At 35.8% G+C, this 15,695-nt stretch overlaps 1 protein-coding gene across 4 annotated transcripts in view; it reads left to right on the forward strand.

Annotated features, from left to right (window-relative positions):
* Positions 1-15,255, forward strand: part of Sec11a (SEC11 homolog A, signal peptidase complex subunit) — a 40,126-nt gene extending 24,871 nt beyond the window's left edge. For all 4 annotated transcript variants that reach the window (XM_040274777.2, XM_040274775.2, XM_005320174.4 and 1 more), the window contains 4 exons: positions 1,540-1,689; positions 7,551-7,670; positions 14,191-14,248; positions 14,731-15,255. In XM_040274777.2, coding sequence (XP_040130711.1) covers positions 1,540-1,689; positions 7,551-7,670; positions 14,191-14,248; positions 14,731-14,781 — 379 coding nt within the window. In that variant the 3' untranslated portion in view covers positions 14,782-15,255. The remainder of the gene's footprint in view (positions 1-1,539; positions 1,690-7,550; positions 7,671-14,190; positions 14,249-14,730) is intronic.
* Positions 15,256-15,695: the final 440 nt, after the last annotated feature.

Genomic DNA, 15,695 nt, shown 5'->3' on the forward strand with positions numbered 1-15,695 from the left:
TTAGTGGTTTCCAAATTTTGCTATGCATTGGAATCGGTGGGATCTGAAAAATGATACTTACCTCCCATTTCCAAGCATTCTGGTATAAATGGTTTAGTGTTTGACTTGGACATGGGTTTTTTTGTTTTGTTTTGTTTTGTTTTTTAAAGTTCTCTAGGTCATTCCAATGTGCAGTAAAGTTTGGGAATCACTTCCATTATTCCCTTGTTTAGAGGAACTGAATTCTTCAAACAAAAATGTTTGTACTTTGAAGTTATTCCTGCCCACTATCCCTGGTACTAGTTGTTGAATTTAGGAGTGCTCTACCACTGAGCTACATATCTAGCCCTTTTTATTTTTTTATTTTTGACACAGAGTCTTGCTTAGTGGCCCAGGCTGGTCTCAAACTTGTGGTCTTCCAGCCTCAGCCTCTAAAGTCGCTGGAATTAAAAGCATGCATCATTATGTTCAATGATATTCCTATTTTGAATTTTATTTTTTGCCTATTTTAGTCTTACTTCAGAACTATTGAAATTAAAAACTGAAGCTTGTGTCCTGAAATTATACTGATGTGCTATTTTTTCATAGAGATGAGGATTATTAATTAGTGAAATATCTAAGGACTTTATCAGTACATGGTGTAAGGTAAAACACGTGAGAGTTAAGACTGTGTTCTGTAGAATTTTCTTACTTTTTACCATAGAATTAAGTAAAAATCTCGGCCATAATCACCTTTTTTTTTTTTCTTGTTTCTCTTTTAAAAATAAATAAATAAGTAAATTGGTAACAGTGTTATCTCTGTAGCTGACAGTTCTTTGACTTGATGAGCTGTTTTTCTCCATGATGGGTTGAGCCCATAAGGTCATCTTGGTCTCTATCTTTATAAAAGGCAAAAGAAGATGATCCGTTCTCATTTGAATATTTGAATATGTTTAGTGTTTTCAGATGAGGTGGGTATAAGGGCAGTATTTTAAAGTTCATTCTTTTATATCCTGTTTGTCATTTGAAATTTTAAAAGGTTAAGGAATTAGCAACACTGCCCTTTTCAAGACTTAAGCTCCTTTGAATAGAAATGCTTGAAATGGAACTAGTTAGTAAAGACTAATAATTTAAAAATTCTTTATTAGTTCAGGCCATGCCAAAGTCATATGCCTAGGTCATATGCCAAAATCAGAAAGTCTGAGAATGGGAAGCAGGCATCTTTTTTTTTTTTTTTTTAAAGATCCCTGTGATTTTAATGTACAGCAAAGTTTTTAATGTTTCTTAAAATGTATTTTAAGAAAAATATGCATTTTGGTGAGATAGTTCTTTTTTAATATTTATTTTTTAGTTTTAGATGGTCACAATATCTTTATATTTTTTATTTTTACATGGTGCTGAGAATCGAATCCAGTGCCTCATGCATGCTAGGCGAGCACACTACCACTTGAGCCACATCCCCAGCCCCAAGAGATAGTTCTTAAAGTGTTGTGTATAGTAAAAGGTTGATACTTTTGACTTAGTGTTGAATATCTAATTTAAAAAGTAAATTTAACCTCATGCTTTTTCTTTCTCTCCCAGCGGCAGCATGGAACCTGCATTTCATAGAGGAGATCTTCTCTTTCTAACAAATAGAGTTGAAGATCCCATACGAGTGGGAGAAATTGTTGTTTTTAGAATAGAAGGAAGAGAAATTCCTATAGTTCACCGAGTCTTAAAGATTCATGAAAAGTAGGTATACATTATGTCTTTCTCGGTTTTTGTTGTTGTTTGTTTGTTTGTTTGTTTGGGAGACTGGGGATTGAATGGGGAGGGTACTTGATCCCTGAACTACATCCCCAGACCTTTTTATTTTTTATTTTGAGATAAGGTCTCAATAAATTGCTTAGGGCTATGCTGAGTTGTTGAGACTGGCCTTGAACATGCAATCCTTCTGTCTCAGCCTCCTGAATTGCCAGGATTATAGGCATGTGCCACCATGCCCTGCTCTTTCCTGTTTTTAAACATTTATTAGTGTTTTAATTATTATTATTATTATTTTTAGTCTTTAGTTTTGATAGCAAAACAATTATGATAGAACAAGAAACCACTGGGCCCAGTCCATTTTTATGAACATCTGAGGATTTGAACATTTGGAAAACTTGAAGTAGTTATTTGTTAGTTAATTTATTTCCTTGATTTTTCCAGAGGTTTTTCTTGGTTCTTCTCTACTTCCCTGTCAATTAGTAAGCATGGATATAACTACCATAATCATGATAAAAAATTGATCCTATATAAATTCTTATGATATAATGGAATAAAGCAGTTCTAATCTTAAAAAAAAAGAACTATAAGACAATGTAACTATAACATACATTTCAAATAAGTTAGAATAAATTCATCAACTTTTAAAATTCAAAATAAAGTTTCTGAAGTATGAACTATTTCTTTAAATATAGAATTGTAACATTTTAGAACCAGAAAAGATACTTATAAAACCTTTAGATTCTTTTTGTTTGTTTGATATTGGGCATTAAACCCAGTGGCACTTTACCCTGAGCTACATCCCAGCCCTTTTTATATTGAGACAGGGTCTTGCTGAGTTGCTGAGGCTGGCCTTAAACTTGAGGTCCTCCTGCCTCAGCTTCCCAAATTGTTGGATTTTCAGACCTATGCCACCATGCTCAATGTTAGCTCTTTATATTACAGATAAGGCGGTTGAGACACAGAGTGAAATTTTTTCCCTAGATGTTATGCCCCGCATCCATCCTGACATGATTCTAAAGGTTTTACAGCTGGGTGGGGTGGTGCACTCCTGTCATCTCAGTGACTTAGGAGGCTGAGGCAGGAGGATGGCAAGTTTGAGGACAGCCTGGGCTGCTTTACAAGACCCTGTTTCAAAATAGAAAGGGCTCTCAAAATAAAATGAAATAGGATTTTGCTCAACAGTAAAGGGTCTCTGGGTTCAACCCCTAGTACTGCAAAATAAACAAAAAATAAATCTATAAGTAAATAAATAATATATATTTTTTAAAGTTCATCTTGTTTCAGGACAGATTTATTGACAGATAATATGTTAATTACAAATTCCTTAAATTTTAGAATAATTTTTAACAGAATTCTGAAAATTTTAAGGTGTATGGCACTTATAATCAGGGGTTTTGGGTGCTTTATTTTATATTCATGAGATACCCCCAAGTTACCATCTTGTTTAGGTAACAGATTCTATTAATTTTCAGAAGTTTTCAGTTTCTTCTTTTCTTTTGGGATAATGAAAACACCTGTTGGAATCATTGGGTTTTTTTTTTTTTTTTCCTTTTGGTGTTGGCAGTTATTATTTGGTTTAATAGTGTTAACATTGTACTTAAATGTGAGGTCAGTTGACAACCAAATGTATATATTTAGTAAGTTCAGTCTTTAAGAAGTATTATAATATGATAATATTGAACACTGGCATGAGACCAGTTAATTATTTCAAAGGGGAAATTTGGCCATTGGGATGACTGATTTGAGCCCTTAGTTTTGTTTTGTTTTCTCTTGTATACAGATTCGTTATTCTGCCCCTAATTGGCTTTTGGGGTCTTATTTTTTTCTCATCTTTGAAGTGGTTATTTCTTCCTAGTGTCACAGTATTTGATGAATGAATTAAATTTTAATGCTTTTGAGCTCCTTGGTGGTAGATCATATTACATATTTGGTCCCTGTGTTAGCAGGGGAGGAGTACCTATATAAATGTTCCTCCAATCACTATTTTGAGTCAATGAATTGTGAAGTGCTAGAGTATGTCTTAATAGGTCTAATAAGAGCTGTTCACCACCAGAGAATATTTTTCCACCATTAAACAGATGGATAGCTATGCTTTTTTTAAAAAAAAACTTATTGTGATCTCTCCTGATTACAGGCTAGTAGAGGAAAATTGGTTGTATCTGATTGTTTTGCTGACACATCAAGTCTTTGGAAGTAGCCCAGATCAGTAGCATTTCCTTCCTTCCATGCAGTTTCCCATTTCCTGTTTTTTTTTTTGTTTTGTTTTGTTTTGTTTTCATATCTGATTTCACTTTTCAGCATCTGTGCAGTTGATGTGTTTTCCTGGTTGAACTGATTCTTTCTTCCTGATGCTCCTGACTTGGACTATAGCAGCCAGCTCCCTCTGTTACCTACCCTCTTTTACCCTCCAAGATTTCTCAGACATTCTTTCACTTACTGAATTGTAAGCTACAGGTTACTTTTCTCTGTATATATTTGCATTTTTTTATTACTGGAATACCATTTTTGATGTGAAGTTTGCACTTAACTGTCTTTGGTGTTTGCAACACCTCCCAATTTAGTTTCATCTGCAGATTTAGTGTCTAGTGAAGCAGTTTCTGACTTAGAATTAAAGTGAATATTAGTCAGTAGAAATTTGAAGCTAATTTTCTTTTCTAGTATAGTGGTTAGTTCAAATACTTGAATTAATTTTAGACTGGACTATAAAATATGCTTTGCTTTTAGTTAAAAATTTAAATTACTATCAGCCTCATAGTTCTCTAGTAGAATTAAATTAGCAGTTTCTGATCAAGCACGATTCTATTCCTGTATATCCTAGCATGAAGAATTGAGGTGGGGGCTGAGGATGTGGCTCAAGTGGTAGCGTGCTCGCCTGGCATGTGTGGGGCCGGGGTTCGATTCTCAGCACCACATACAAGGAAAGATGTTGTGTCTGCCCAAAACTGAAAAATAAATATCAAAAATTCTCTCTCTCTCTCTCACCTCTCTCTTAAAAAGAAAAAAGAATTGGGGTGTTTTTTCTTTAAAGTTAGCTTCTTTTTCTAGTAAAGTAATATATGTTGGTTAGAGAAAGAAAAAAAGAATGGTAATCTACAGAAAGTCATAGATAGCCACTGTTTATGCCTTTATGTATGTTATTTTATATATTGTTTAATACACTTTTTTATATTATGTTTTTTGAATTTGGAAATTTTCTAACACGCACAGAAGAGTATTATAAACCCCATGTATCTATCACCATTCCCAGTAATAATTAATGTGGAACCAATTCTGCCCCATCTACATTCTCTCCTCTTCCCCCTCTCCTATATTATTTTGAATCAAATCTCTGATATCATATCATGTCATGTATAAGCATTTCAGTAAGTATCTACCAAGCTTTACTACTAAACTTTTATAAAACTTAACAATTAGTGTGGTTATGTCACCATAAAGGGTTCTGAAGAGTTTTCTCCAGAGGCAAAGGAGATCTCTATGGGGATCATCCAGGTACATGACATGTCAACATGTCACAGATTTGGATTTTAGCAGAGTATAGTTTTATTAGAACCAGGCATCATGGCGTACACTTGTAATCCCAGGGACCCAGGAGGCTAAGATAGTAGTATCATAAGTTTGAGGCCAGCTTCAGTAACTTAGCAAGACCTTCTCTCAAAATAAAAAATAAAAAGGTCTGGGAATGTAGCTCAGTGGTAGTCATCCCTCGGTTCAATCCCTGATACCATAAAAAAGCTTCATTAGAAAGTGAAAGCTGAAGATACATTCTGAATGAAGACCACCATCTGAAGAGTTAAAAATGCTTTGGGGGTCTTGGGTACTTCTTTTTTTTTTTTTTTTTTTAATAGAAGTAGTTGGACACAATACCTTTATTTTATTTATTTATTTTTACATGGTGCTGAGGATTGAACCCAGGGCCTCACAAGTGCTAGATGAGCGCTCTACTGCTGAGCCACAATCCCAGCCCTTGGGTACTTCTTTTTTATTGTTCTTGTGTGTGATACTAGGATTGAACCCAGGGCCTCATGCATGCTAGGCAAGCACTGTACCACTGAACTACATCCCCATCTCTTCTGCGGGAGAGTGGGTAGGTGTTTGGTAACAAGGTCATTCTGCCAAACTCAGCTCTTTGGTCATGAATTACATGATATTTATGGTGGTCTGGTTTTCCAGGATCTTTACTTGTCTCTTCTATCTACGTAACATTTGGAATGTGCCTGTTTTAAAGGTTTCTTAAAATACATCTCCTTTGCCGGGTGCTGTGGCACACACCTGTAATCCCAGCGGCTTCAGAGGCTGAGGCAGGAGGATCACAAGTTCAAAGCCAGCCTCAGCAAAATGAAGGCACTAAGCAACTCAGTGAAACCCTGTCTCTAAATAAAATACAGAATAGGGCTGGGGATGTGGCTCATTGGTTGAGTGCTCCTGAGTTCAATCCCTGGTCTCCCCCGCCCCGCCAGAATCTCCCTTTGTTTTATCTAATCTGAAAACACATAACATGCACTTAATAGAGCTTTAATCAAAATTAGCTAATTTTCATACATGAGTAAATTTATAGTAACTCTAAGATTTATAGATTTCTCAGAAATTAGGGAGTAATAGTCCTAGAGGAAAAATCAGGTCTGGGGAGTAAAGTCTGATCATGGGGCTTTTAGATTTACAGCTACAGTCTCTGTTTTCTTTTGTCTCCTTTCTACCTCTTTATTCATTCTATTCTATCTCAGTTACACTTTTAAAAAAAAGAACAGTAATTGCTTACATCATTGTTTCTAATCTTTGTTCAAATTCCCAAATAGGTCATAAGTTTAACAGTTTATTTGAATCTGGATTCAAATAAAGTCCTTGGCTAAATAGGTTGATGTGTTTTTATAGTCTTAATTCATCTAGAGGTTTTCTTCAACTTTCTTTGTTTCTTGCAAATTATTTGAAGTAACTAGGTCATTCTGTTTGTCAGTTACATCTGAGGGTAATTTAATGTATTGCTTTACTCAGTTAATATTTCTAAAAAATTGATTGTATGTATTTTAATGTAAAAATTAGATGATTCTGGGGCTGAGGTTGTGGCTCAGCAGTAGAGCACTTGCCTAGCAATGTGTGAAGCACTGATTTCAATCCTTAGCATCCCATATAAATAAATAAAATAAAGGTGTTGTGCCCACTTACAACTAAATATCTATCTATCTATCTATACACATACACACACATATAATTTTTTAAAAATTTAAAAATGAGATGGATTCTGTATGTTATTTTTAAAATTGGTACATTTTTATTATACATAACAGTGGAATTTGTTGTTGCATATTCATATATGCACATAACATAAGTTGGTCAGTTTCATTCCCCAGTATGTACATGATGTTTTGTAACCTTTCTTTCAGTTTGTAAAATTTGTATGATCTTCCAGTGCCATTAAATATTCTTCTACAACTTTGTTTTTAATTTTAATGCTTGCATAGTATTTCAGCTCCTAAATTTGAACTTTTTGAGGCTGGGGATGTAGCTCAAGCGGTGGCGCGCTCGCCTGGCACATGCGGGACGCTGGGTTCGATCCTCAGCACCACATAAAAATAACATAAAGATGTTGTGTCCACCAAAAACTAAAAAATAAATATTTTTTAAAAAGTCTCTCTCTCTAAAAAAAAAAATTTGAACTTTTTGTTTGTTTTTAATCTTTATTTTAAACACAGTTTAAATTATATTTTTTAGTTAAAGAGTTATTTTAATGCTAGGAATTTTGATAAAGTACCCCAGTGCCACAGGAATTTTGGGTTAACAAGAGCATATTTTGTGCTTTCACATGCCATGAAGAGGTATGTAATGACTTGATTTTACCTTACTCTTTCAAGGCAAAATGGGCATATCAAGTTTTTGACCAAAGGAGATAATAATGCTGTTGATGACCGAGGCCTCTATAAACAAGGACAACACTGGCTAGAGAAAAAAGATGTTGTGGGGAGAGCCAGAGGGTAAGTATAGAGGGGAACGTCTTGAAATTTTATGTCACTTGAAACATGGCCCTCTCAATCATATTATCTGATCATTTGCAACTGAATACAAAGCATTTTGGCCCTGGTTTCACCATATCATATTTGTGTCATTTGAAAAGTGTGCTTCTTAAAATTTACCCATATTTTCAGGTCTGCTCCTCCAGAGGGGATGAACTTGGGTACAATAAAAGAGATAGTGAATTGGATGTGACAATTTAAAAATTCATATTTATTCAGTTTGCTCAAGAAATATCAGGTGCGGGGCTGAGGTTGTGGTTCAGCGGTAAAGCGCTTGCCTAGCATGTGTGAGGCACTGGATTCGATTCTCAGCACCACATATAAATAAATAAAATAAAAGTCTATTGACAACTAAAAAAAATTTTAAAAAAAATTTTTAAAAAAAGAAATATTGGGTGCTTTTTTAATGCTCTGTTGTCTGTATTGGGTAAGGCTGTGAGGATTTGGAACAGTATTAATCCTGCTTCCTGAAATAATTTCTTAGGAATTTACTGAGTCAACAACTTAAAAGTGTTCATCTAAATTAATTTTATCATGTCCATGTATTCCATACTGTTTTATTTCTAGTCTTGAAATTGATGAGGTAATATGAAATTTAAAAATTATATTAAGCCTGTTTATTTCAGATTTTATCAGGAGAAAGATCAGTGGAGAACAGGAATTGTAAGTTACTGGTATAAAGACGTATGGAATTGTTAACTACCTTAATGTTATTAATAGTATTAACAATAACTCACCTTCATTAGGGTTTACTGTTTATCAGAGACTGATTGTGAATGCTTTATAGGTATTATCTCATTTTAACCTTGGAACAACCCTAATATTCCCATTCTACAGATGAGGAAACTCACAGGAATTAGGTTACTTATCAAAAATCACACTGATAGTAGTAAGTGGCTGGTAGCTCCAGGGCCTACCCTCTTAACCATCACACCAGAATTACTGGCATAACATTGCTGAACAGGGTGGTTACTGGTTCTCACTATTTCAGTGCTTCATGGCACTCTTAATGCTCTCACAATCTGTGGTCCTTCTGACCTATAATAGACTGTGTGAATCCAGAGTTATTACACTGATAAGCAGACCACCACGATGAAAAATTGTACTATACAGACCGAAGTGCCGGTTACAAGTGAAAGTTGCCTCAGTTATAGTATGAGAGATGCTGTTTTTTGAGCCAAAGAGATCAGATTAGAACCTTCAGAGCTGGTGTGCATGTACTTGTACCCCTGCTTTAGGAGAATTTCATTTATTATGACAGACAAATCCAAATTAAGTCATCAGTGCTTCAAGAAATAATAGTACCTATCTCCCACAATTCCAAAGATGCCCCTAATATTATTCAGACTTGTCAACCCCTTTTAGTATTTTTGTTTTCCCTTTAATTGCAAAAAAACAGATAGATGTAGATACATAAGGAAATACCAGTCATCAAAAAGCAAAGTCACTTTACTGTCCTTCTATAAGTATTTATTGTTAGCCTTTTGGTTTAAGTTCTTTTAAGTCTTTATATATAGAGATAAAGATGCAGACATTAATAGATATGTTTCTAGATACATTAACACATGTATGGAGAAACAACTATTTTATAACCCATTTTCACCCAGATATATTCACAAATCATTTATTTGTGTATCATCATTTGCAAAGCTGTTATTTTACTATATGGATAGATTAATAGATCATACTATTATTTAGTCATTCTCCTGTTATTTAGATATTCTGACTGTATCTAGTTTTTTGCTTCTATTTTTAATATAGTTTTTTGTTTAATTGTGAACAATGTTATAGTGAACATCCTTGTTATATATATCTCAGTGCCTCTGCCCAAGCAATCTTTTTTTTTTTGTACTGAGGATTGAACCCAGGGCGCTTAACCACCAAGGCACATCCACAGCCCTTTTTGTATATTATTTAGAGACAGGGTTGCCTAGAGCCTCGCTAAGTTACTAAGGGTAGTTTTTTAACTTGAAACCCTCCTGCCTCACCTTCCCAAGATGCTGGGATTACTGTAATCCCAGTAATTCCAATCAGTGGAACTATTGGATAAAACATGTATATGTTAAAGTCTTTCAGCAAATTTTGCCATACTTTTATGTGTGCTCCTACATGTGTCTCCCTTTATGTGGGTCTTGATTCTAAAGTATTTATTACAGCTATGTATTCTCACTCTGGCCCTTTGCTGAATAAAAGATACCATGTTCTAAAATGTTAGGGAAGCCAGACTTTCACTGAAGTAACTTGTCTTTCTGAAGAAGTTTTGAAAAATCCCAAACTATACATACCAATATTTCTATACTGCCACCTTTAAAAATATACAATGTTTTGGTGGCTTTTAATTAAACAGTGCAGCCAGCTGTGGTGGCACATGCCTGTAATCCCAGTGACTCAGAAGGCTGAGGCAGGAAGATCACAAGTTTGAGGCCAGCCTTGACAACTTGGCAAGACCCTCAGCAACTTAGTAAGACCCTGCCAAATAATAAAAAGAACTGGGGCTGTAGCTCAGTGGTAGAATGTCCCTGGTTTCAAACACTAGTACCACAAAAAAGGGAGGGGGGAGGGAGAAGGAACGAAGGAAGGAAGGGGGGGGAGGGAAAAGAAAAGAAAGTAATAGTCTTTTACTCTCTGTATTAAGTAAATTTCTATGAAGTATAAACATACGGTACATGAACAGCAGGAGGACAGACTCTTGACTGTACAAATTCACTTTCCATTGATTATACCACCACTTACTTTGACATGTAATGTAATTTATCACCTTCTCTTGTGGAAATTGTATTTATAAAACACTAAGCTGATAAGTCAGGCTATGCCAAACCTTGACAATAGAGTTTTTCTGCAGACAAGTTTGTGACTGTGGTACAAACATCCCTTTAGGCATTTTAAAAAATGTTTTGATTTTTTTGAACAGTTGTACACTGGGGCCTAAAGCCCCAAATCAAAATTATCTAAGAAAAAATTTTTTATTGAAATAGAATTTTCATATAGTGGGATATAAAATTCACCATTTTAAAGTGTCCAATTTAGTGGATTTTATTTTATTCACAGGGTTGTGAAACTATCGCCACTAATTCCAAAGCATTTCCATCAATTCCAAAATAAAACTCCATGCTCATTAGCAGTCACTTCCCATCCTCTCCTTCCCTGCAGCCCTTGACAACCACTAATCTACTTTGTGTCTCTGTGGATTTGCCTGTTCTGGGTGTTTCATATAACAGAACCATACCATTTTTAGTCTTTTATGTCTGGCTTCTTTCACTTGTCCTAATTTTTAGGGTTCATTCATCTTGTAACATATAGTAAAAACAATTTTAGAAAATGAAACTGATATTGGCCCCATTAAGCATTTAGTAGGGGTGATTCTTTCTAAATTCAGGAAGTTGAAAAACACAAGAGGACCTCTTTTTCAAAGAGCAACAAGAGAAAAGGCTAAAAGCCTGGCAGAAGATCAGGAAATAGAAGTATTAATAATGAAAAGAAAAGAACAAAAATATAAGGAAGAACTATAATTGAGAAGCTTGAAGTTTCCAAACAAAGCAATGATAAAGAAATGGAAATGCTAACTCCCTTGATTTGAAAAATGTTGAAAAAATGTACCAGTGTTACATGTTAAGCCAAAATTTAAAATATATAGATATAAGATATAAGGAGCAGAGTGTCTGAGCTCTCTGTTGACTGAAATCAGTTTTATAAATAAGTCTTTTAAAATGTATTTTTATTTGAAACAAGTCACAGGTCATTCTAGAAACAAAATGATCCATTTTGGATAATTGCATATTCTCTTAGTTGGCTGCTGGGGTCCAAACTTCCTTAAGATCCCTTTCAATATTTGACAAAATTGTTCTGGGTTCTCCTCTTAATTTTTTTTTTTCAGGGTTGGGGAGCTTATCTCCTTTACTGTTTGATCTTTTCTTTTTAATCATTTTTCCCCAAAAAAACATCAGCCAAAGAGGCTATTTCTGAATAGCACCTTTGATCCCAAGAGTTCCCAGGGAAATGTGTTCAACCATACTCTACCATTTAGGTGTTAACTTGGCGAAGGCTGCTATTGGATTTGGCCTTGTGAATGGTATTTATTTTATTTACTTTAAACCTTGTTCTGCTTATCATCAACTCTCCTTTAATATATGAGTTTACCTGAGCAGAATAGGGAAAAAGTACGATTGATGCCTTTAAGATAATTGATGATACCGCTTTATATACTTAATTATTAATTCTGCTATCTCTGTCTATGGCAGGAAGGAGTGGTACAAGTAATTAACTCTTTGGTTTGGCTTGCCATATGTTTTTCTTATATTACCCCTAAAGATGAAGTTGCTTTTGGGGCCGGGGTGGTGGCTCAGCATTCCCCTAGCCCATTCGAGGCCCTGGGTTCAATCCCCCAGTACCACATAAAACAATAAATAAATAAAGGTATTGTGTCCCACTACAACTAAAAAATAAATATTAAAAAAAAAAAAAGATGAGGTTGCTTTCATTTTAACCTATATTGGACAAGGAAAAGCCAACAACAACAACACCAAAAAAGTTTCTATGAATTTCTCCTAAGCAAATTGTGGTCTGTGGTTGTTTTTCTTTGGGCATATATACCATTGTGTGGAGATAACAGAAGAAAGCTTCTACCTATGAGAATGGCTGCTGGTCATCAGATCAGAATTAGCTTGATGTTTTATAGAAAACAGATGTTTTTATAGGTCTTAATCTGCATTTTACTGTGAGGCATTTGCCATTATGTCCTTAAATTAGATGATTTACCTTCACTGAAAGTGATTGCTTTTATGAAGGGTTAAAAATGACAAGACATGTATTGCAATTTTAAAAATATGTATAAAACAATATAGACAGCCTCTATCTTCCCTCCTAGAGCTTAGCAATACCATTCTATAGAGACTGTCACTTTTCAGCTCTTGAAGGACCCAGGAGTTGAAACTAAGACATAAGGCCCCAAGAGTTGATATTCTTTTCACCACATACCTGTGCTGTGCACCTCACACTAGAGCTAGACTTTTTGAAGCAAGAACATCATTTGGAGCTCATCTTTCAGAGATTTCCTAACCCAATAAATCTGGGGAAGATTGAAGAATATGCATTTTGGGGGTGGAGGCGGGGGTTACCAGGGATTGAACTCAGGCACTCAGCCACTGAACTACATCCCAGCCCTATTTTGTATTTTATTAGAGACAGGGTTTCACTGGGTTGCTTAGTGCCTCACTTTTGCTGAGGCTGGCTTTAAACTCAATGATCCTCCTGCCTCAGCCTCCAAAGCTGCTGGGATTATAGGCATGTGCCACTGTGCCTGGCAAGAATATGCATTTTTAACAAGTCATTCAAATGATTGTGACAAAGGAGGTCTAAGTTTTAAGAAACACCAATGTATGTAGAAGGGAAGTTTGTGGGAAGAGAGAACAGGAAAAGGGTGAGGAGAGGAGACAGGAGTAAGGGACATTTTTGTTTGTATTTTTGTGGGTTTTTTTTAAAACATGGATTGAAGCCAGGGGCACTTAACCACTGAGCCACATCCCCAGCCCTTTTTATATTTTTTTAAATTTAGAGATAAGGTCTCTAAGTTTCTGTGGCTGGCTTTGAACTTGTGATCCTCCTGTTTCAGCCTCCCACGCCACCGGAATTAGGAAGTGAAATACACCAAAGACAAAATGTCCATTCTTGAAATTTACCTTAGGTTTTGATGGTGGAAGTGTTACATGGGAGATAATTTCTGTTTCGGCTGCCTTTGGCATGGGATGAAGGTGCGAAGGTGTCCGTGCCTTGAATAATCTGTGGGCTGTTACAAAGTGTACAAAGAAAGCTTTGGCTTTCTTCTGTATGATAGCAGAGGGAGGTGGAGAAACAAATTTGTTACAGATAGATAAAAAATATCCAAGGAGGAGGGATTTCAAGACAAGTTGTGGTCATCAAGATCAAATGCTGTAGAGATGTAAAGAAAGATGGAGGCTGAGATTAGTTTGTTCTGTATGGTGTTTTAAACTGTTTTAAATTTCAGGATTAAGAGGGCCAAACCCAAATTACAGGTGGTTCAAATAAGAGGGCAGTGAAATTCTAAGTACATCTATATAAGAGCTCTTACATTTACTTTGTGGCCACTTAACATGAAATACCTTGTAATATTCTGGCTGTGTTTGCCTTGTCTCCCCAACTAGGTTGACAGCTCCCTAAAGCTTGTGAGGACACACCCTGTATCAGAATTACCAACTAGAGATCTAAGACCTCTCAGATCTAGTAGTGGTTTCACCACAAGGAAGCTATGTGCCTTGGGCATGATCAGCTGTTTCCTCATCTATAAAATGGTTATATTCCTAACTTCCCTATCATGAGCTATTGGAAGGAATAAATAGAATAATATATATAAAGGATTTTTGTGAACTGAAAATTAGTTTTCTCTGAAAGATATGGGTGTTTGGTAAATGATAACAGCTGCTTTGCTTAGGAAATTCTGTGATGATCATGTTTTTGTTTATTTTAGATTTGTTCCTTATATTGGAATTGTGACGATCCTCATGAATGACTATCCTAAATTTAAGGTGAGAAATTATACCATATGTTTCATTAGAAATGTGATCTTGGGCCTGGTATTGTGGTGCATGCCTGTAATCCCAGCTACTCTGGAGGCTGAGGCAGGAGGATCACAAGTTCCAGGCCAGCCCGGGCAACTTAGCAAGACCCTATCTCAAAATAAAAAGGACTGGGGATGTAGCTCAATAGCATAGTGCCCACCCTGGGTTCAAGCCTCAGTACCACCAAAAAAAAAAAAAAGTGACTTCAAGCTGAGGGTGTAACTCAGTGGTAGAGTTTATGCACCTAGAATGCATGAGGTCCTGGGTTAAAGCCTCTAAACAGTGATCTTTTGCTTAATTTTGGAAACTTTAAGTGGATTATAGTTGAAACATGAAAAAATAATAGTTTAAATATATCATGGCCAAAAAGTCTAGTTTATTAATTGATTCTGAGAACTTTAGAACTTTTGAAAGCATCTCTGACTTGTGTTTCTGTCTTTATTTTGTAGTATGCAGTACTTTTTTTGCTGGGTTTATTCGTGCTGGTCCATCGTGAGTAAGAAGTCTGCCTTGCTGTTCCTGGGAAGATGCCGTACTTTTTGTTACTGAAAGTTTGGAGTAGCTGTTGGTCTGTGATTGGTGGAATGGAGAACACACATGTTGGCGCTTCTCAGTAGCCCTGGTTTACATTAGTTTATGTTTCCACGCCAGAATCTCTTTGGGCGGGTGTGTGTGCACTAGAGTGCACTCAAGGGGACTTTCAATCACAGAATTTCATATGTTGTCATTGTCACACTTTCACATTTTTGTACATCAGTGAATTTTTATATTAAAAGGTTGAGCCAAAGCCCCCAGTGTTTGTATTTTGAAGCCAAGCTTCACTTCTAAAGTGCCTACAGAGTTCTGTAAATGAAAATGCAGCTCTGCACGAGTTTGAAACTGTCATTCCTCCTTATAATGGGAATGGCACATACTGAGGTGGTCATAAGTCTTTAACTTTTCAGAATTTTAAATAAAAGACTTTGCACATTGAACCCCTTATCCCTGGATTGTGTTTGTCCAGAAAGCTCCTGAGATTTGCCTTCCTTGGATGGTTTTAGTACTCCTTGTGGGGGTATAAAAGTTTTGGGTTGAAGAGCCCTTCAGCTAAGAAGATTGCCTTAATACTGTTATTTTTTTTTTTGTTTGTTTTGTTTTTGTTTTTGTGAAGCAAAAGTAGCCATTGACGTTCATAGGAAATCTCTTAGTCATAAAATTGATTCTTCACTAGGGCGTGACTCAGATGTGTATAAACCCAACTAGTGTTCCTGAGAGATTCAGAAAATCTCACTGGCCTGTAAAAACTCATAGCCCTTTGTACACTTCAGACATTCTCAGTCCTTTGTATACCAGGGCATGTGCAGGAGGCAGGACAGGGTGCTGGATGACAAGCATTGTACTTGTCTTTAAATTCTAATTTGCCTGAATGTGTTTT

The sequence above is a fragment of the Ictidomys tridecemlineatus genome, chromosome 5, assembly GCF_052094955.1.
Source record: "Ictidomys tridecemlineatus isolate mIctTri1 chromosome 5, mIctTri1.hap1, whole genome shotgun sequence".
NCBI classification, from domain to species: Eukaryota; Metazoa; Chordata; class Mammalia; order Rodentia; family Sciuridae; genus Ictidomys; species Ictidomys tridecemlineatus.